The 20,966-nt window shown below is 42.4% G+C and overlaps 1 protein-coding gene across 2 annotated transcripts in view; it reads right to left on the bottom strand.

Moving 5' to 3' along the window:
* Positions 1–710: 710 nt before the first annotated feature.
* The window catches only part of PPP1R21 (protein phosphatase 1 regulatory subunit 21), an 84,358-nt gene continuing 64,102 nt past the window's right edge, over positions 711–20,966 (bottom strand). For both annotated transcript variants that reach the window (XM_002709720.5, XM_051842924.2), the window contains exons 16-22: positions 19,867–19,959; positions 17,352–17,594; positions 9,589–9,621; positions 8,321–8,437; positions 5,471–5,569; positions 4,395–4,523; positions 711–1,451 (exon numbers count right to left, since the gene is read on the bottom strand). In XM_002709720.5, coding sequence (XP_002709766.1) covers positions 1,422–1,451; positions 4,395–4,523; positions 5,471–5,569; positions 8,321–8,437; positions 9,589–9,621; positions 17,352–17,594; positions 19,867–19,959 — 744 coding nt within the window. In that variant the 3' untranslated portion in view covers positions 711–1,421. The remainder of the gene's footprint in view (positions 1,452–4,394; positions 4,524–5,470; positions 5,570–8,320; positions 8,438–9,588; positions 9,622–17,351; positions 17,595–19,866; positions 19,960–20,966) is intronic.

A 20,966-nucleotide genomic window follows, 5' to 3' on the forward strand; every position in this document is an offset into this window, starting at 1 on the left:
TCTCCTTTTCCATGCCTGCAGACCTAGGTGCACCTGCAGGGAACAGAAAAGGGAAAGCAAGGGGGCAGGAGCCTGAATTCCAAGAAGAATGGGACTGACCAATTAATCCCAGAGTCCCTCAAGTCAGGATCCAAACACTTGCACTGCGTGAGGGCTGAGCATAACCACTGGAGTCTCTCTGGCAGATGGCAAGGAGTTGGTCTTTGTACTGAGTTCAGAGGAGAAGGTGGAGAGGGGCTCACAGGTGAATGGGCACTTGGCCCCCGCAGGTGACTGGCAATTGCCTGGGGAATAGTCTCAAGGGAGATGGAGCTACAGGCTGGAGGAAGGGGTTTCAGGGACCCCTGGGCTAATCTAGGGGCTTAGATGCAGGGCTGAAATGGGCCAGTGCCAGCAACACAGAAAACTGCAGTCTAGTTAGGGGCTGGAGGTGGGGGTGGGCTGGGAGGGACACCCCTCACGTGTACACTGAAGTGACGCAGTGTTTATGAGATAAACCAAGGGGTGCCTGAGAGGGCTCGGGGTCCTTACCGGAAGTGTGGTTCTAAGTAGTTCTTGGAGCAAAATCCGTAAGCTTTACCAAAGGATTAACTATTAATTATTAACGATTAATTATTCCAATTTAAGGAATTGGATTACATCTAAGCCAATTGGGGTTTGATAAATTTTATAAAGTCTACTTCGATAGGTTTCATAGAGAGACTGAAAGCTTGATGTAAGAACGAATTTATTCACATGAATTTCCTTTAGCTATTATTCTAACACAGAGAGGGTACTGAGGAGCTGAAGACATGATAATAAACCCACAGAATCTGAAGTTTGCAAGGCAGATTCCCTCCTCCCTGGGCTGGGGTTGGGGTAGAAGACAGAAGGGAGAAGAAAGGAGAGGGAGAGGAGGTGAACAGAGGAGGGAAGGAGGAGAGGGAGACAGGGAAAAAGAGAATATGAATAAATCTTAAAAAACAATCTGCAGACTGCTTTCATTCACAGTAAGAAGTAATGACATTTGAACAATTTAAGCATTTTATCCAGAAACATATATCTATTCCATAGATACCAAATTGATTAGCATATAATTGAGTTTGAAAATATACAAAATATTTGTTGTTCTTACATACCGAAATTAAAACCTAATTTTAAAAAGTGCACAGTAAAAACAGCATAAGGAAACCTACAATATCCATGGTATATGTATTGTTTTCCATTTTCCTGTCAACATCAAATTCAGTATTTGCCTTCCTGGTTACAAATCTAGTTTAAATGTTTCAAGGCCATTTACAACACTGCCGAGTTTACTAGGTCCAGCAGCCTTCAGCTTCCTGAAGGCCACCAGCGCTGGACATGGAGTCTGGGCCCTGCAGGTCTGTTGCAGCGGCAGCAGCAGCTCTGGGAAGAACAGTCGCCCACCAGCTCTGTGTAAGCTATCGAGTCTTGTTCTTCTTGGAATTTCCCTGCGTAAACAAAAATATCAACAATAAGAACACACACTTCCAGAAACACAGTTTGCAAACCAAGCTTTCTGAAAGCATGTTTTACTTTGGAAACTTGAGCTTTCCAAGGGGGAAAACAGCCAATAACCTTGCTTTGTAAACTTTTATTTAGTAACTGCAAAGCAAGTTTGTTCTTCTTAACTTACCCCTCTGTCTGAGGGCACTTCAAAAGGTTTGTGGAAAAGGAATTATAAGCTGACACTGGCACAAAAAATTGTGGAATCATATATATGAGTAATTCCATGGGCCCCTATCCTCTGGGGAATGAGTTTACACAGTAAAGAAAAGAAAGCTACTATCTTGAATTTATCAAAAACCTATTCATTTTTCCCCCAAAACAGGGGAATATGAAATTGCATGAAGCTGAATAAAAACTTTTAACATAAACATATTTATTTCTTGTTTAAGATCTTTTAGAGGTCTTTATGGGTAATAATCTTGAACACATGCCAACCAACACCCAAATGGCACTGATTACTGTCAAAAGTAAGCTCAGACCCTGGCTGAGCACAAGGTACAGGTAAAAGGTCTCAATTGATTCCCAATTCCCTTGAATACAGAGATTTGGACTTTGCAGAGTTGCGTGACTTTTCTTTTGGGAGTAGTTCACTTCTTAGGAATATGTTCTAATTAAATCCCAAAGTCACTGGCTCTCAACAAATTTTCTTCTTGAAAGTAAATTGCAAAATACAAACACGGAAAGCAAGATAATGACAAACAAATGATTGAAGATGTTTACTTGGTATCCAAGGGAGACAATGTCAACTCAGCCATCCGATGCTGCTACAGCAATACAAATTACTCATAAACAAAAGGGAAAAGGCAAACTATAGGGATTACAGGTAATCAAAGAAAAGTTAATAATGTAAACTGAATATCTGAATTTGGGTCCCTTACTCAGAGTTTTATTAATGACAGGTCTTTTATAGAATAGATTTAAAAGCTCTGAGAAAATTTGCAAATCCCCTAACTTCTGAAGTAGCTGCAATCCCAATGAGCTTTGAGGTACTTAGCATTTACCCTTTCCAATTCAAAACCAATACTTCTACTCAAGAGTGAAGAATTTCCCCAGAATCACTGTCACCTTCTTTCTAAATGTTAGGTGCTACAGTGGGATTTCTCCTACTAATGCTGAAACATATGACACACACCAGGAGAAAAAGCAAAACAGTCACTCCTCAATGCGTGTGCTTCTACCATTACTAGAAATACAACCCAGAACTCAGATGTTGCTCTGCTTGAACACCAAGAGGCCAAAGGGGCCAAGCGAGGCATTCTTCAAGAGAACCAGCCTCCCACCCCCTACCTCCAAGCTCAAATTTCTTGCAGCACAAGTAACAGGCAAACCATAATCAGAACCACATTGGCTGGTTATAATCATCACAGAGATGGTCCAAAGAAGCATCAGAAACATCCTCCAACGTAGTGAGAGGTCACTTAATATCATGAAACTATGCTGAAAAACAACAGATTCCAATGTATTTATATGATATATTTTCCAAGGAGACCCTACTAAGTAGAAAGCACCCTAGAGGCCGGCACTGTGGTGCAGCAGGTTAATGCTCTAGTCTGAAGCGCCAGCATCCCATATGGGCACTGGTTCTAGTCCTGGCTGCTCCTCTTCCCATCCAGCTCTCTGCTGTGGTCTGGGAAAGCAGTAGAAGATGGCCCAAGTCCTTGGGCCCCTGCACCCGCGTGCTCCTGGCTTCAGATCGGCATAACTCCAGCTGTTGCAGCCATCTGGAGAGTGAACCAGCAAACGGAAGACCTCTCTGTCTCTACCTCTCTCTGTAACTCTGTCTTTCAAATAAATGAAAAAAAAAAAAAAAAAAAAAAAGCAAGCAAGCAAGCCACCCTATATGGTGGCTTTATGCCTGCTAGCAGATGTCAAAACAGCTATGCTTCTTTATCTCTCCTTCTTCCCCAGTGGAAACAAACTCTATCACTGCCTGCCGAATCAGTAAGTGGCGGCAGCTGTCCTGAGTACACACAGGCTAGGGACTGTGGGCTCCACCTAGTGGTGGCGTAATATCTGTCTGAGTTACCAAAATGTGTTTAGCCCCTGGCCCACCTTCCCAAGCTTACCCTTTATACATACACTGTTACAATGACAGAGACACTCCGTGTGGGTATGCATTGCTCCCTGAACCTAGGACCCAATATCTACCAACAATGGCCCAGACAAGCAAAGGCTAACACAAAGAAAATCTGGAGTTAAAAGGGAAGTCATTCCTAGGTTATAGGGATATCTATGAGAATAAATGTGCTGGGGGCCGGCGCTGTGGCATAGTGGGTTAACGCCCTGGCCTGAAGCGCCAGCATCCCATATGGGTGCTGGTTTGAGACCCGGCTACTCCTCTTCCGATCTAGCTCTCTGCTATGGCCTGGGAAAGCAGTAGAGGATGGCCCATGTCCTTGGGCCCCTGCACCTGCGTGGGAGACCCAGAAGAAGCTCCTGGCTCCTGACTCCAGCTGTTGCGGGCAATTGGGGGATGAAGCAGCAGATGGAAGACCTCTCTCTCTCTCTCTCTCTAACTCTGACTTTCAAATAAATAAATAAATCTTAAAAAAGTAAAAAAGAATAAATGTGCTAAAAGTTACTGTTCAACAGCACCATTTTAGACCCTCCTATAAATAAGGTCCTTTGTGAGTCCCCCATTAGCTAACAGTAGCAGAAGTGCCAAACGGTTTCACAGCCTTAGAGGTCAGACCTGCTCAGCTTAGAACTCAGAGAAACTCCATTTTACCTTTGTACAAGAAGACAAATGATAATAAGGAACACGGTTTATAAACACTTTCAATCTCCTACCATTTTGTTCCCGAAATGCAAAACAATGAACTAATTTATATGAAATATATTAAATGTACTGTTGCAGAGGGGCCACCTCATTTCCCCACGTGTACCTTACTGGACATCTTCAGTGTGTCAATCTCCTCCCTCTGTTTAGACAATGTCTCGTTCATGCTGCACAGGTGATCACTCATCATGCTTAACTGATCCTCGTAACTCCTCTTGGTGGTAGTTAGCTCATCCTGCATAGCAGAGAAAAGAGGGGAAAAAAGAAAAATCCAAAACCCACCAGTCATATCACTCTGAAGCTTTCCAACTGGCCTTAACAATGCAGAAGGGCAACCTATCAAGATGGTCTATCTGATCACTTACATGAGGATAAGGCACAGGTCTCGCAAAAGAATAAGGTGAAAAGAAATGGAAAAAAAAAAAAAAAGGGTGTCCTCGGCCTTCCAATCAGGCTCTTAACTTCACTACAAAAAATGTACAAGTTTCTGTCCATGCCAAATGCAAAACCATCGGAGAAACCACAGGACTAAATGATCTTTCCAAGTACCCTCAAGTTTTCTTCAGCTTGAGGTGAGTCCTCAGATCCACTGCCACCACCCATGCCACACCAGCCCACAGCCCTCCCAGTGGCACCTGCGTGGAACAGGCACCCTTCGTCTCTCTTCCCACTTCTCATGTACTCTTAGACCCCTGAACTCTAATGCTGTGCTCCTAACTAATCTGATAAACAAGGAAACAAGGAGGAAGTGGGTGTGGCTGGGCGTTTCTGTTAACAGGGGCTTTCTGAAAACAAGGCAGTGAGTGTAGAGGAATATTTGCAGCCCCACCTTTCAATTTTATGGAACAGGAACGAGAAAGAATGGAATAATGTGTACAAAACAAGCCTACAGCTCACCACGGTGGGTATGTATAAGAAAGGGGAAGAAAGGAAGGATTTTGGGTAAATAAGTAAAAAATAAGCAAATGCTGACTCAATCAAACAAATTAAAATTAAATCAAACAAATAATACAAGCACTGACATTAAGATACTACTTTTAAAGTGAGTTAGAAATAAATTGGTTAGAAAAAAACAAGTCCAAGGGTCACGTGTTACCACTTGGGAAAGGAAATGCTGACTGTGCTGACCAAGAGCTTGCAAAAACAACAGGGACACTGCTTAGGTAACTCGCAGGGACTCACCTGAAGTCGGCTGATGTTCTGACTGGCAACTTTCATCTCTTCTGTCAGTGACTCCTTAGACTTCTCTGCCAAGGCCAGTCTCTTAGAGAGTGCCCGGCACTGTAAAAGTGGAAAACATTTCTTTACTAGAGGGGGCATTTTCCAAATGCTTCCAGGGAGAGTACTAGAAAACACTGTCCAAAGCCAGGAGCCCTCATTCATTCAATCTTTCACTCCACAGCATATCATGCATGCACTGGAGTACACAGAAGAAGCCGTGCCCCAAACTCTCAGCATTTCAGTAAAGGGGAGAAAGTCTAGGAACCCAAGTTCCTCCATGTTTGTCTTTCCTCCTAGGACTAGCCTGATAACTAGGGGTTGAACATTTACCCAGGATTCACTTATACTTAGAATTGATAAAAAGGGAAATGATAATTTTGAAAGTCATCAATGGCTTCTAACCATACAGTATGAACCCAAAGATACTTTTCTTGTGTTTTAAAGTCCTTTACTAGAGACTACATTACAGAAGCAATAAAAGCATTATAGTCCTGGGCCGGTGCTGTGGTACAGCAGGTTAAGGCAACTGCTTGCAGCACCAGCATTCCATACAGGTGCTGGTTCGAGTCCCAGCTGCTCTCCTCTGATCCACCTCCCTGCCTGGTCCTTGGGCCTTTGCACCCATGTGGAAGACCTGGAAGAAGCTACTGGCTTCTGCCTTCAGATAAGCCCAGCTCTGAATGTTGCTACCATCAGCAGATGGAAGATCCCTGGCCGTCCCCCCGCCCCGCCCCGTGTGTGTGTGTGTGTGTGTGTGTGTGTGTAACTGCATTTAAATAAGTAAATAAATAAATCTTTTTTTAAAAAAAAGCTTTATAGTCCTACTGATGTTTTATGCTTTGTCTACATGAGGAACAAATGAGCCTAGGACTATAAAGGTCACAGCCACTTTCTTTAGTTCACATCAAACCCAGATATCCAGAGACAGGCTAGAACAAAAAAGAAAAAGGAAAAAGCCTCTTTCACACTATTGTTGAAAAATAGCGTACAGTCAGAAGTCATTGAACTTTCTGGTAAGGCCATTTAGACAGACGAGGATCTGATCTGATGGACATATTTGAATGCTGTGTCAACAGCAGGCGCTCAGACTAACCATTCCCGTAAAGTCATCCAGGGGGTCAACCACTTCCTGTTTATAGATAAGGGAAAGCTAGGACAATCCAAAAAGTCTTCTATCAGAATTGTGCCGAAGACATTTCCTAAAATAAGCAATTCTCTTGGAAATGAAACAGCCTCAAAAATATCCCATTTCATTTCACTTCTCGAGAAAACTTCTGGACAGTTTCACCAAGCAAACCCACCACCTCTTGTTAACCAAACATCTACTTACTCCATGCTCAGCACTGAACCCAGCAAACAGGGAGAGAGACATGCAAGGTGCAGGCCCTCATGAGGATGATAATCAGGCAGGGACCCTAACGTGGCAAGCAGTTAGGGGACCACACAACGAGCTGCTTATCTATCAGGCCAGGTAGGAAATACGACAGCCCACAGGCTTGCCACTGCCAGTCATCCAGGTGGCCTTCCTCCCCCTCTCTGCATGCCAACAAGCTATTCCTATTCATTAGCTTCTCAAACAAGTGTGCAACAGCTGTCTGCAAACCACACGGAGTGGGCACACCAGCCTGCTGTCAACCTCTCCATCACTGCAGTGCAGGAGAAAATCAAGTCAGGTCCCAATAAAGGTGTTTCCCTTTCCAATTTATTTAATAATTTTAAGTGCTGCCCTTCTCTTCCTGCCATCTATAATTTATCTTTGAGGTTTCCAACTAGAGACCTAAAGGCCTTGCATGCTGAGTGGCATCCATCCATTATCCCGCCATTTGCTGTTCCTCTGCTATCTGGATTCTCTTCCCTCATTTCCTCTCTTTCTACTCTGTACGCTATATATAATTTTATTGATCATATTGGATAATGTTTTTAATTCTCATAAGACAATGAATTATTTGGTGAGGGAAGAAGAAAATGTAACAAAAAGATCTTATAGCTTTTAAAAGTTGAATAAGGGAATATTTTTTATTTTATTATTTATAGGAATTCATTTCTACAAACTTGCCATCTAGAAATTGGAGAGGGAGCCGGCACTGTGGCGCAGCAGGTTAACACCCTGGCCTGAAGCACCAGCATGTCATATGGACACTGGTTCGAGATCCGGCTGCTCCACTTCTGATCCAGCTCTGTGCTACAACCTGGGAAAGCAGTACAACATGGCCCAAGTTCTTGGGCCACTGCACCCATGTGGGAGACCTGGAAGAAGCTCCTGGCTCTTGGCTTTGGATTGGCACAGCTCTGTCCGTTATGGCCAACTGGGGAGTGAACCATCAGATGGAAGACCTCTCCCTCTCTCTCTTTACCGCTCTTCTCTCTAACTCTGACTTTCAAATAAATAAATAAATCTTAAAAAAGAGAGAGAGAGAAAAGAAAGAAATTGGAGAGTACTGTTTTAAAAAAAATGAGGTATCTTCCACTTTCTAACTTGCCTATATGAAAAAAACCTGCATCTGTGATTTCCACCACCTCTAACCCCATAATCTACAGTAATGTATCAAAGCACACATTATGTGACCATAGGAATGACTACCTGTACATGTCCCAGCTACCTTAACAGTAACTTGGGAATGACAAATCAATCTTATGCTTATTAAAATGAGGATTTTGGTATTCAGACTAATCTACATGAACTGTAACCAAATTTATAGACACAGAACGCACAGCACTGACGTGTCTCATCCAGTGAACAGGAGAGCTGGACAGTGACCCAACCCCTGAGAGCAGTGAGGAACAACCAGCAGCAGGTAACTCGCTGCTCACCTCGGCATAGAAGTGCACTGACTTACTGTCAGCCAGCTGCAGCTGTGACGTGAGTTCCACTATCCTCGCCATGTAGTGATTTTTAATCAAGTCTTCTCGGGATTCCACATCTGGAGCCTGGACAGAGTACACACAAAGAAACAAACACCAGTCAGATGAAGCGATCCTTGAAGAAACAAGACAACATTCTGTATGTTTTCCCTGGAAAAGGTGGTAAGGAATCACAGTTTTCCTGCCTCTGAGAGACTTCACACATGACAGGCAAGTCTTGATCTGAAATTTCTGTCATTCAGTATCCCGCCTACCTCACAACAGAGCAGTGGCTTCGAGACGACACAGCTGATGTGCAGTACTGGGAGGCCCACTGGGGTCATGTCCCCACCCCACCTTCATGAGCCACATACCTGACTGTCAAGCCCTCCGCCTGTCTTACTCCTTTGTCCTCTCCTCTCATGGGAAAAGGTCAATGGAAATGAGAGTATTTCTGAAACCTCTAAAATCTAAACGTTGGTTTTCTCTCTGAAATGATCTTAAGTCAACGCTAATGCTCTTCAATATACTATTAAATTAGACTATCTCTCTATTGAGCAGTATGGCCTTTGTTCCAGACCAGTGTTCCCAGTAGTTACTCAAGCAAAAACACACTATTGAGCTTAATTTCAAAATTCATGCAGAAGTTCAGAATTATCTATACTACAAGACAATGAAATCAAAGGATTTATCAACCTACCTGAATTAGAGTTATAACTGTGTCATACTGATTAGCAAGCTGAACTATTTCAAGATGGTTCACGGTCACTTACAAAGTTACATCTTAGAATATTCAAAATTTGAACATGCAAACCTATCTGACAAGCCAGATCTGACCTGTGTTCATTCACTTTGAGAGTTGGAAAGAGAAACCAAGCCCTCTTCTCACCAAACCCTGAAAAGCCCTGCTTCTGCAGCTGCCCATGGAGAGGACTAACGCCACGTGCAGTTGCACATGGAATGCCAGTGAGCGGATGGCCAAGGTACCCGCCACACTTTAAACTGCCAATTTTCAACAAGAAAATTACAAAAGACAGGCTGTAATTTGTTGGTGACAATTAAAACAGAACCAAAGAGAAAAGCAACAGGGATTCATCGATACCTGGGTGAAACACTGGCTCACTTGCTAGAATTTCCAGATGGAAACAATTGGACAAAGATGGCTTTTGCAGGACTTTGTCAATAAACATGCTTCTAGATATTTATTAACAAACAACAAAATGCCAAGCACACAGTACCTCATCGTCAGATGTCCTGGTTAAAATCCCAATCTAGAACATAAAGGGGAAAAATCTTTAGAACAGCACATTTACATTGCAAACACAATAGGTTAAACATCAGTAATGTTTTCTCAGCTCGGTTAATACTGCTCAACAGAGCAATGGGAGTGCAGGGATGCAGGTCACTCTCAGACTGGCTTTAACACAGACATTGTACCTGCACACAGACAACGCATTTGTTATTTCTGCCATGAGACACTAAATCCTCTACTAAAATGTTGATTAATTATTATCACTAAACCCAACAAATCCTCTGGAAAGACAGAAAGATCAGCTTTTGACTTCATCCTATCATTTCTATGCCTTTTTCCACAGTAGCCAAGGAAGGGTAAAAGACAGTTGTATGGTGACCATAATAAACAATCTGAACAGAAAACACAAATAACACTCTGGCTGAAAGCTCAAAAGAAGAAAATGGGGGCAGGCATTTGGCACAGCAGTTAAGATGCTACTTCGGTGCCCACATTCCACATAGCAATGCCTGGGTAGAGTCCTAGCTCCTCTACTTCCAAACCAGCACCCTGCTGATGTGCACCCTGGGAGGCAGCAGATGATGGTTTAAGAATCTGGGCCCCTGTCACCCACAAGGGAGACCCAGATGGAGTTCTGGGCCCCTGACTTCGGCCTGGCTCAGCCCTGACTACTGCAGGCATTTAAGGAGTGAACCAGTAAATGAGCAGTGTCTCAAATAAAATTTTAAAAAATTTTTTAATATTAAAAGGAATAAATACACTTTGATATAATGTTATGATATTAATAAACACTAATTTCAGATTTGAATTAATGAAAAAAACATCTTAAACATATTAAAGTGCTGCTTAATTTTTTCAAAGCTTGCTTTTGTGGATTAAGATTTCAGAAATAGTCATGATTACTGAATTCAGGTGATTATTCAAGGTGGAAGGGCATATGCTTGAGCACAGTGACTTAAGACAACCACTGAGAACTCTGTTTCAATGGATTCTGTTAACCAGAGATGGACAGTCTTCAAACACTTTAAACCACTTTATTAACCAGTGTTATCCCAAGCAGCAAGCTGTACATCAGCTGAATGTGCACTAATAAATGTTATGCCCACCTGACTGTAAAGGAGTCTTTTATGAGACTTTTAAATCAAAGAGCCATAATTTTCTACTCAATGAAGCAAGAGTAGCAATTACTCTTTCTCTATTAGTTAAAAGTGCTTACTATAACATGCCAATCATTTGACTTTATATATTCACATATAACTGATGAATTAAACTGCAAGGATGCATCTATTCCACTTACCAGCCTTACAGCCTTACTGCTGGGAGATATGATACAGCACCAGGTCCTTCCCAGGAATGGTGTTATACAGATGGAAGGAATGGTTTAACACAGATAATTTCAACACTTTTTTAAGTGGAACTAATGAGAGTATAAACTGATCCAGCCCTTTTAGAAAATAATTTGGCAGCAAATAGCAAGGAACTGAAAAACATTCATGGTCTCTGACTCAGCAATTCCAACCCTGAGACTACATCCTAAAGAAATCACCTAACATGCAGAAAGAATATTATGCATGAAAATGAGATTCAATTTAAAATAGCAAAAATCATAAGCAACGTCTAATCAGACCTAAACTACAGGGTACTACATAGGGAATTCTACAGAACCAATAGTGAAGTTTATATAGAGTTACTAATAATAGGATTAAAGTTTGCATATTAATATGCTAAAGGATTTGAAATCTTTTACAGTACAATCTCAAGCACATATAACATTTTTTAGGAAAAACCTCAACAGTAGGATGATGGTCATTATTTTCTTCCTTTACCCTTATTATTTTTTAGTTACCTATAATGTATATGCATTATTTTTACACTTAAAATATAATTTAAAAACTCTATGAATTTAAGCAACGCTTTTTAATCCCAGCCAAAAAAATAAATTGCATTTCCTATGCTTTTCTTTCTTGAAATCATTGCTATTCTTTTTTAAATAGCAAGGGGCTGAATGTTCAAATTATAGAACTGGATATTTTAATGAAAACAGTAAACATTTAACTTTTGAAATGCTGCAAATTTAGAAATAATAAGTCTGCTTTTTTATTGTTACTTTTTCAGGCCAATGTACTTGAACCAAAGTAATCTTCTGGTAGCTTAAAGTTTCCTTTCTTAGTAAAGTAGCCTTGAAATGGACACAGAGGAAGAAGACAGAAAGGTCAGACACACATGCACTTAAGCTTATTTAAGGGAAGATGGGTGTAAACAGAAAGGCTGAGGGCCAGCACTGTGGTGTAGTGGGTTAAGCCTCCACCTATAATGCTAGCACTCAATATGGGCGCCAGATCAAGACCCTGCTGCTCGGCTGGCGCCGTGGCTCAATAGGCTAATCCTCTGCCTGCGGCACTGGCACCCCGGGTTCTAGTCCCGGTCACAGCGCCAGATTCTGTCCCGGTTGCCCCTCTTCCAGGCCAGCTCTCTGCTGTGGCCCGGGAAGGCATTTTGGAGGATGGCCCAAGTGCTTGGGCCCTGCACCCCATGGGAGACCAAGAGAAGCACCTGGCTCCTGCCTTTGGATCAGCGCAGTGCACCGGCCACGGCGGCCATTGGAGGGTGAACCAACGGCAAAAGGAAGACCTTTCTCTCTGTCTCTCTCTCTCACTGTCCACTCTGCCTGTCAAAAAAAAAAAAAAAAAAAAAAACCTGCTGCTCCACTTCCAACCCAGCTCCCTGCTAATGCACCTGGCAAAGCAGCAGAAGATGGCCCAAGTCCCTGGCATCAATGTGGGAAACCCAGAAGAAGCACTTGGTGGCTGGCTTTAGCCTGACCCAACCCTGACCCTTGCGGCCATTTGGGGAGTGAAACAGTGGATGGTTGATCTCTCTCTCTCTCTCTCTCTCTCTGTTTCTCCCTCTCTTTATCTGTGTAACTCTGCCTTTAAAATAAATAAAAATACATCTTTAAAAAAAAAAAAAAAGGCTGAAAAGTAAAAATACCAAGGCAGGTAGAAAACTCTGTCCCCTTCTTATCTCCACTGTCTACTATGCGCAAGGCAAAATCCAGGTCATTTTTGGCAGGAATCTGTCAGGTGCAGAAAGGAATTGTAAGGCAAGATCTTTCTATGAACCTGAATAGTCCTTCTCTGCTCTCCTACCCACTTTTAAAGCCCATTCATTTCATCTCTCCAGTGACATCCGCCTCAGCCCCTCTAGGGACCTTCTCTGTGATTCCACAGCACTCTGTATAGATCTCTACCAAAGCTCTCAGTCCATCAGACTGAAAGCAACTGAGGAAGGGTAATATAGTCCATTAGACTGGACTGAAAACTGAAAGGAGCCAGACCATGGCTTTGTTCTCTAACTCTGATCATCAAAGACAATGCTTGAAATGGTGGTTCATGGAAAATGTGGTCTCTCCACTGTGCCCTAAATTATGGGTAGGGTTTTGGATTCAAGAAGTCACGAAGAAGGAAAAAGGAGTTGGAAGGTGAAAGAAATATAACCAGAAATGTAAACAAACATGTCAAGGCAGAAGAAATAGTTTGGATACGGACAGGGAGGCAAATTACAAAGATTAGCAGAACAGACAGTTCAGTTTGGGTTTGTAAAAGGAAATGAAGAAACTAGAAAAGTAGTTTGGAACTTGGTATCCAAGAACCTACACTGCCAAATGCATGAGTGAATTACAGTCTATAGCTAACAAGAAGCCACCGAAGTCCAGAAGTGAGAGAGAGCATAATAATTAATATACCTTGGGAAAATTACTCTGACAGTCTACATAAAATGGGTGAAACAGACAGACCCTTAAGAGATGCAGACAATCAGAGACTAGAAGAAATGAAGGCTATACGTATACCTGCTAACTAGCCAGTCTACTTTAGTAATAACAACTTCCAATCTCAACAAGTCCAGATAAAGTTATCACCATTCATGGTCCAATAGTGTTCAGGACTAAAGGTTTTTCAGGTCCATGTAGATTTTTCTCACAAATATAAGATAGTGCTTTTACTGAAAATGCTTACATGAAAAAGCATCAATTTTCAGCAACTACGATTAATGTCTCAAACATACCAGTGTTTCCAACTTCCAGCACCTCACAAAAAAAGCAGTAAGCAAATGAGTTTACATCAGCCAGTCTACTTTCTGACACTGATCAAAGCACAACGCTGTGTTGCTTAACAAAGAAGGGTGTGGACCCAGATAACCCATCGCTTATCAAGTGTGTGGCTTTAGATGAGTTATTTCTCTTTTCTCAGTTCCCTCAACTATAAAATGGGATACAATAGTACCTACAATCTCATAGTACCTAGAATCTTCTATGAGGATTGATGAGTCCTTAGACCTATGCGTGGCACACAATTACTGCAGTCTCTAGTGTCATTAGCAGGGTGCTCCCTGTCTAGTGTGGTCCCACAACTACCCCCTGGCTACCATCTACTGCGGGTGCAAGTAAAAGAGAGAAGGAGGGTGAACAGGGGATCAGGAAAAAGAAGGGGAGAACGGTCTAACCCCATCAACAAGGTGGCCTCAAGGAAAGTCCAAAGACGAATGACTTAGGGCAGTGCTATGCTGCCCTAAAGCTACTTAAAATTCTGTTATGTGTTTAGTATCCCTCTCATTTCTTCACTTACACCCTGGATAAACGTTTAGTCATCGCAGGACTTGTGGCTGGGATGTAGACTTGCCAGTAGGAGCCTATAGGATCCTCCAGGAGCAGTGACCATTCAAGTCAAAATCCAGAAGCTCGAGTTTTACTTCTTGATTTTCTAAAACTTTCATTTTTTTTCTCCCCGTTATTACAAAAAAATTTTTCAAATATACCTACCATCTGGAGCTGACAACTGCTAATGTGTTACGTTTGTTTTACTGATCTGCGTGCATGTATTTTTCCTGAACAATCTGAAAGTAAGTTGCAGACATTACAAGGCCTTACCCTGGGTACTTTGACATTTATCTCCAAAAAATGATGATGGTATCTCAAATAATAATACCACTGCTAGAAAAATTAACAGTCATCTGAGGCCCTGACACTGTTAAGATGTGGTCACGTCTATATCCATCCTGAAAGCAAGAGCTGGCGTGCCTGCCTTCCTGTCGGGTATGCTGTGAATCAGGTGGAAGGCGATGCTCCAGGGGTAGAGTCAGCAGAGAGGCCATGGCTCAGGATGAGCTCTCGAAGAGGCACCAGGACCTGCCTCAAGGTCGGGAGGCTGTTTTTTTTTTCCTAATCGTTTTTAACAGTGGGCAGAATATTTTAATTTGAAAACTTTTAAAAATGCAACTAAGTTCTTTCTGTGAGAACAACAACAACCACAACAGTGGTTGAGACAGTCTATGAGACTTCCATCCACTCCCCAAACAGGGATGTTTCTTTACCTTCTAAATCACTGTAGTTAAAATTAAAGCAAGAAACATAAAGCTGAACAATAATTTGCCAACATCCTGTCTTAGGAAAAGGAATTAAGCAGATGGGCTCCTGCATTATGTGTATGTTATAAAGCTTTATCTTCCCTAGGAATATATCATTTAATTGGCTAAAAATTGTATTTGTGCTCATTTCTACTAAAAGCTAGGTATTCGGGGGATGGCACTGGGAGCTAGTTCGTGTCCCAGCTGCTCCACTTTCCATGCAGCTCCCTGCTAATGGCTTGGGAAAAGTAGTAGAAAATGGCCTAAGTTTCTGGAGCCCTGCCACCCATGTGGGAGCTCAGGTGAAGCTTATGGCTCCTGTCTTCTGCCTGGTCCAGTGTTGGCCATTGCAGTCATCAGCAGATAAAAGATCTCTCTCTCTCTCTCTCTCTCTTCCCCTCTATCCCTCCTTCTCTGTAACTCTTTCTAAGTAAATCAATAAATAGTTTTAAAAAAAGATGTAGGAAGGTACTTCAAAATAAAACTGAAAGATTATATGTAATATATCTATAATATATATTATTATATGTAATATATATAATATATATATATGAATGGGGCATTTGGTCCTTGGAAATATAATGCCAGGGTTGGCATTTGGCACAGCAGTTAAAATGCTGCTTGGGGGGCTGGTGTTGTGCCATAGAGGATTAAGCCAACCACTGTGATGCAGGCATCCCATATGAGCACCCCCACAATCTGCCTGGGAAAGCAGTGGAAGATGGCCAAGCACCCACGTCCGAGACTTTGAAGAAGCTCCTGGCCCCTGGCTTCAGCTCAGCCCAGCCCCAGCTGTTGCATCTATTTGGGAAGTGAACCAGCACCCGTGTCTCCCTCTTTTTCTGTGTAACTCTGCCTTTCAAATAAGTAAATAAATCTTTTTAAAATATTTTTTATTTATTTGCAAGGTAGAGTTACAGAGAGGCAGAGGGAGAGAGAGAGGTCTTCCATCCACTGGTTCTTTCCCCAAATGGCTACAACAGCCAGAGCTGGGCCCATCTGAAGCCAGGAGCTGGGAGCTTCTTCCAGGTCTCCCATGTGGGTACAGGGGCCAAAGGACTTGGACCATCGTCCTCTGGTTTCCCAGGTGCATTAGCAGGGAGCTAGATTGGAAGTGGAGCAGCTAAAACTTGAATGGGTGCCCATATGGGATGCCAGCACTGCAGGAGGCAGCTTTACCCACTACACCACAGCACCAGCCCTAGCAAATAAGTCTTAAAAAAAAAAAAAAAAAAGTGCTGCTTGGTATGTCTGCATGCTGGATCAGAGTACCTGATTTGAGTCCTGGCTCCTCTGCTTCTGAGCCAGCTTCCTGTTAATGTGCACCTTGGGAGGCAGCAGGTAACTGCTAAAGTCCTTGGATCCCTGAAACCCATGTGGAAGACCCTATTGAGTTCTAGGTTTCTGGTCCAGCCCTGGCTATTGCAGGCATTTGGGAAATGAAACAGAAGATAGATCTCTTTCTCTGTTTCAAATAAAATGAAATTAAGCAAACATACAAAAAAACATAATGCCATATCACAAATTTTTTTATGTTAAACAGAATCATCTTAAAATTTGACTAGCTACCTTCTCCAGGGGAAGTCTCACATACAATCATGGAGAACTCAATGGAATTATTCTGTGAAGGAGACATCTTGCATACTAACCTGCTTTTCCTGAGAATACATGGATCATTCCTGTTATAACTGGATGCATAATTTAAATGGCTGCTACAGTCTGAATACTGTATGACCCTCCTATCCCTGCCAAAATTCATAGTTGGAATCCTAACCTCCAAGGTGGTGGTTAAGGAAGGGGGGCTTATCGCAGGTGATGTAAATTAAGTGTTTTTCAGATGAGGCCCCAGAGTTATTATCCCCTTCTGACATGTGAGAATATCACACAAAGACAGCCATCTCGGAACCAGGAAGCACGCCTTCACCACACCCCAACCTGTGCAGGCCTTGACCATGGGCTCCCCAGCCTCTGTAAGAAATAAATCTCTGCTGCTCAGTTTATGGTGTCTGGTTACAGCAGCCCAAACAGACTGATGTTGAATACTAGGTTAACAACATTTTTTTCCCCCAAAGAAACCTTTTACTTAAATAATACAAATGTCATGCATTTGATAAATACAACTTTAGGAACATGGTGATTCTTCCCACCATATCTGCCATCCCATCCACACTCCCACCCCTCTTCCTCCTCCCTCTCCTATTCCCAGTCTTACTTTTTACTAAGATATATTTCAAATTAACTTTATACACAGAGATTATCTCTATATTAAGTAAAGAGTTAAATATAGTATAAAAAAATCAGCATTTTTTAAAAAAGCAAAGTGAGGACAATCATGAAGGCACTTACGAGACTGGTGCTCTGAACCGGCTCAGACACAGCCTTGGCAGCAGCTTCATCCTGACCAGCAGCATTCAATACCGCAGCGTTTTCCTGGGCCAGTCCAACCAACTGCCCACTATTTGTATTCTTCAGCTTATCTGCAATTCGCTGGTTTTCTTTTTCTAGCTTGATTTTGGCTAACTGTGCTTCCAACATCCAATGTTCCTTTTCCTGCTCCAGTTTAGAAATCTTTTCCAAACTCTGCTGAACCTTGAGAAGTGACATAGTTTTGCATCTTAGAAAAGGATGCAAACAAAACTCAGTGGTCAAAAAATACTTTACAGAATGTAAACCAAAACTATTTCACAGAGGTAAAAACAATAAATCCTAGTGCTGAAACAGGGAGTAATCACTAAACAGGACATGAAAAGCACAACCATAAATCAAGAAAGTGAACTATAGTAAGATAAAAAAATCTTTTTTAATCAAGAGACATCCTTAAGACATTGAAAAGAAGAATCTGTAAAGCATGTATCTAACAGAGCTCTAGTACCCAGAGCATATGAAGAATTCTGGCAAATCAATAAGAAAAAGGAAGGCATTCATTAGGGCAATCAGCAAAAATAAAAACAAAGGAACAAAAAAACTCATCCTACCACCACCAACAAAAGACATGAATAAGCAATAAACAAGACTATAAACAAATGACAAGAAGGTGCTCAATTTTACTATTTATCAAGGAAAAGCAACTTAAACTTCTTATTGGATTATAATTAAAATATGAAGGTGGGCATGTTTGTGGGACAACATGAACTTTAATTCATATAATATTGAACAGGGGTTGGTGTTGTGGTACAGTGGGTTAAGCCGCCACCTCATCTCATATGAGACACCACCATTTCATATGGGTGCTGGTTTCAAGTCCCAGTTGTTCCACTTCACATCCAGCTCCCTACTAATATGCGTGGGAAAGCAGCAGAAGATGGCCTAAGTGCTTGGCCCGTGCACCCACATGAAAGACCTTGTTGGTGGTCGGCGCCGTGGCTCACTAGGCTAATCCTCCACCTTGCGGCGCCGGCACACCGGGTTCTAGTCCCGGTCGGGGTGCCGGATTCTGTCCCGGTTGCCCCTCTTCCAGGCCAGCTCTCTGCTGTGGCCCGGAAGTGCAGTGGAGGATGGCCCAAGTCCCTGGGCCCTGCACCCCATGGGAGACCAGGAGAAGCACCTGGCTCCTGCCTTGGGATCAGTGCGGTGCGCTGGCCGCAGTGCGCTAGCCGTGGTGGCCATTGGAGGGTGAACCAACGGCAAAGGAAGACCTTTCTCTCTGTCTCTCTCACTGTCCACTCTGCCTGGTAAAAAAAAAAAAAAATAAAAAAATAAAAAAAAATTGGTTTCGAAACTAAAAGCAAGCCAAATCTCTCACAAAAGCTAAATTGGTATGTTTGTACCAACTTCTGAAAACACAGGTACCTCCATGCACTACCCAATTCAACTGACCAACTAAATACCAAATACTTGAAAATTTGCATTCCTACTCATTTAAGAAATGAAAATAGGGGCTAGCTGTGTTGTGGCACAGCCGGTAAAAGAGCCGCCTGCAGTGCTGGCATTCTATATGGGCACCAGTTCGTGTCCAGCTGCTCCACTTCTGATCCACCTCCCTGCTAATGGCCTGGGAAAAGCAGAAGATGGTTCAGGTGTTTGGGCCCCTTCTACCCAAGTGGGAGACCTGGATGAAGCTCCTGGTTCCTGGCTTTGGCCTGGCAATCCCTGGCTGTTGTGGCCATCTGGGGAGTGAACCGGCGGATAGAAGATCTCTGTCTCTGCCTATGTCTCTCCTTCTCTCTCTGTAACTCCAACTTCCTTCCTTTCTTTCTTTTTTTTTTTTAAATTTATTTATTTACCTGAAAGAGTTACACTGAGAGAGAAGGAGAAGCAGAGAGAGACAGGTCTTCCATCCACTGATTTATTCCCCAACTGTCTGTAACAGGAGAAGCTCTGCCTTGCCAGGAGCTTCTTCCAGGTCTCCCACATGAGTGCACTGGCCCGAGAACTTGGGCCATCTTCTACTGCTTTCCCAGGCCATAGCAGAGAGCTGGATCAGAACTGGAGTAGCCAGGACTAGAACCAGCACCCATATGGGATGCCGGCTCTGCAGCGGCAACTTTACCCACTACGCCACAGCACCGGCCCACTGTAACTCCAATTTTCAAATAAATAAATAGATTTTCTTTAAAAAAAAGAAATGAAAATAATTCACCAAGCCTCCAGTCTCTCCCTTTATTTTTGCCTTAGTATTTCAGATATTTTAATCTAGTGCCTAAAGAAAGAAAGGATCATGGCCAAAGTGTGTTGATGTTACTTTAGTGCCAATTTATTATATGACTTATTTATAGATTATCCACATATGTTCTTCAATAAATTGTGTTTTCTAGTATATACTAAACAATGTTACATGTTTATTTATGTAGTCTTTTGAATCACTCTATATACTTCATATTTCTGTCCTTTAACAATTTCTATACTACTCCAGGTGCCATACCTGCTGTGCAAGGCCTTCTCGACTTTCAGTAGAGCTGAGAAGGACCCGGCGGTTTGACAGTGCTTCTTCATAAGGCACAGACTCCACAAGGGGCTATGGAAAAAGCAACATAAGGATTAAAGTTAAAGTCTTTTTTTTTTTTTCTTTTCTTTCTCTCTCTCTCTCTCTCTTTTTTTTTTTTTTTTTTAACAGGCAGAGTGGACAGTGAGAGAGAGAGAGACAGAGAGAAAGGTCTTCCTTTGCCGTTGGTTCACCCTCCAATGGCCGCTGCGCTGATCCAAAGCCAGGAGCCAGGTGCTTCTCCTGGTCTCCCATGGGGTGCAGGGCCAAGGACTTGGGCCATCCTCCACTGTACTCCCTGGCCACAGCAGCAGAGAGCTGGCCTGGAAGAGGGGCAACCGGGACAGAATCCGGCACCCCGACTGGGACTAGAACCCGGTGTTCCGGCGCCGCAATGCGGAGGATTAGCCTAGTGACCTGTGGCGCCGGCCCAAAGTTAAACTCTTGTTTCACTGTTCCTCCTGGTCTTGCATATACAAATAAGAATGCTAACTAGGGTGTGATAATAAATTCAGCTGTAGACCAACACAGATGATTTCCCTTAATACAAGTGAAAAGAAAAATAATCATTTTTATAAAGAAAAACAATGAAAGAGAAGAACTTGCCCTATCAATTATAAGGTACACAAACTAAAACCAGATATGGGATTGTACCAAAACAGACAGATGAATAGGATAGAAAATCCAGAAACACACAAAAGTATACACAAAAATGTATTACGTGACAAATACTTCCTTCCTTTATTTTTGAAGATTTATTTATGGGGGTCCAGCTCCTATCTTTGGCCAGTTCCAATTCTGGCTGTTGTGACCATTTAGACTGTGAACCAGCAGATGGAAGATCTCTCCCCTTTCCCTCTTCTCTTAACTCTGTCTTTCAAATACACTAACTAATCTTAAAAAAAAGTATTGTAAACAGTATTATGTGACTAGATATATTTTGCTTATCAAATAAGGTATGGGCATTTGTCATCCCCTTTTCCCAAAAGACACTGCTAATATTCACCAAACACCTGCATCCCAAAATTGAATAAAATCTA

Source organism: Oryctolagus cuniculus, chromosome 2 (assembly GCF_964237555.1).
Source record: "Oryctolagus cuniculus chromosome 2, mOryCun1.1, whole genome shotgun sequence".
In the NCBI taxonomy this organism is placed as follows: Eukaryota; Metazoa; Chordata; class Mammalia; order Lagomorpha; family Leporidae; genus Oryctolagus; species Oryctolagus cuniculus.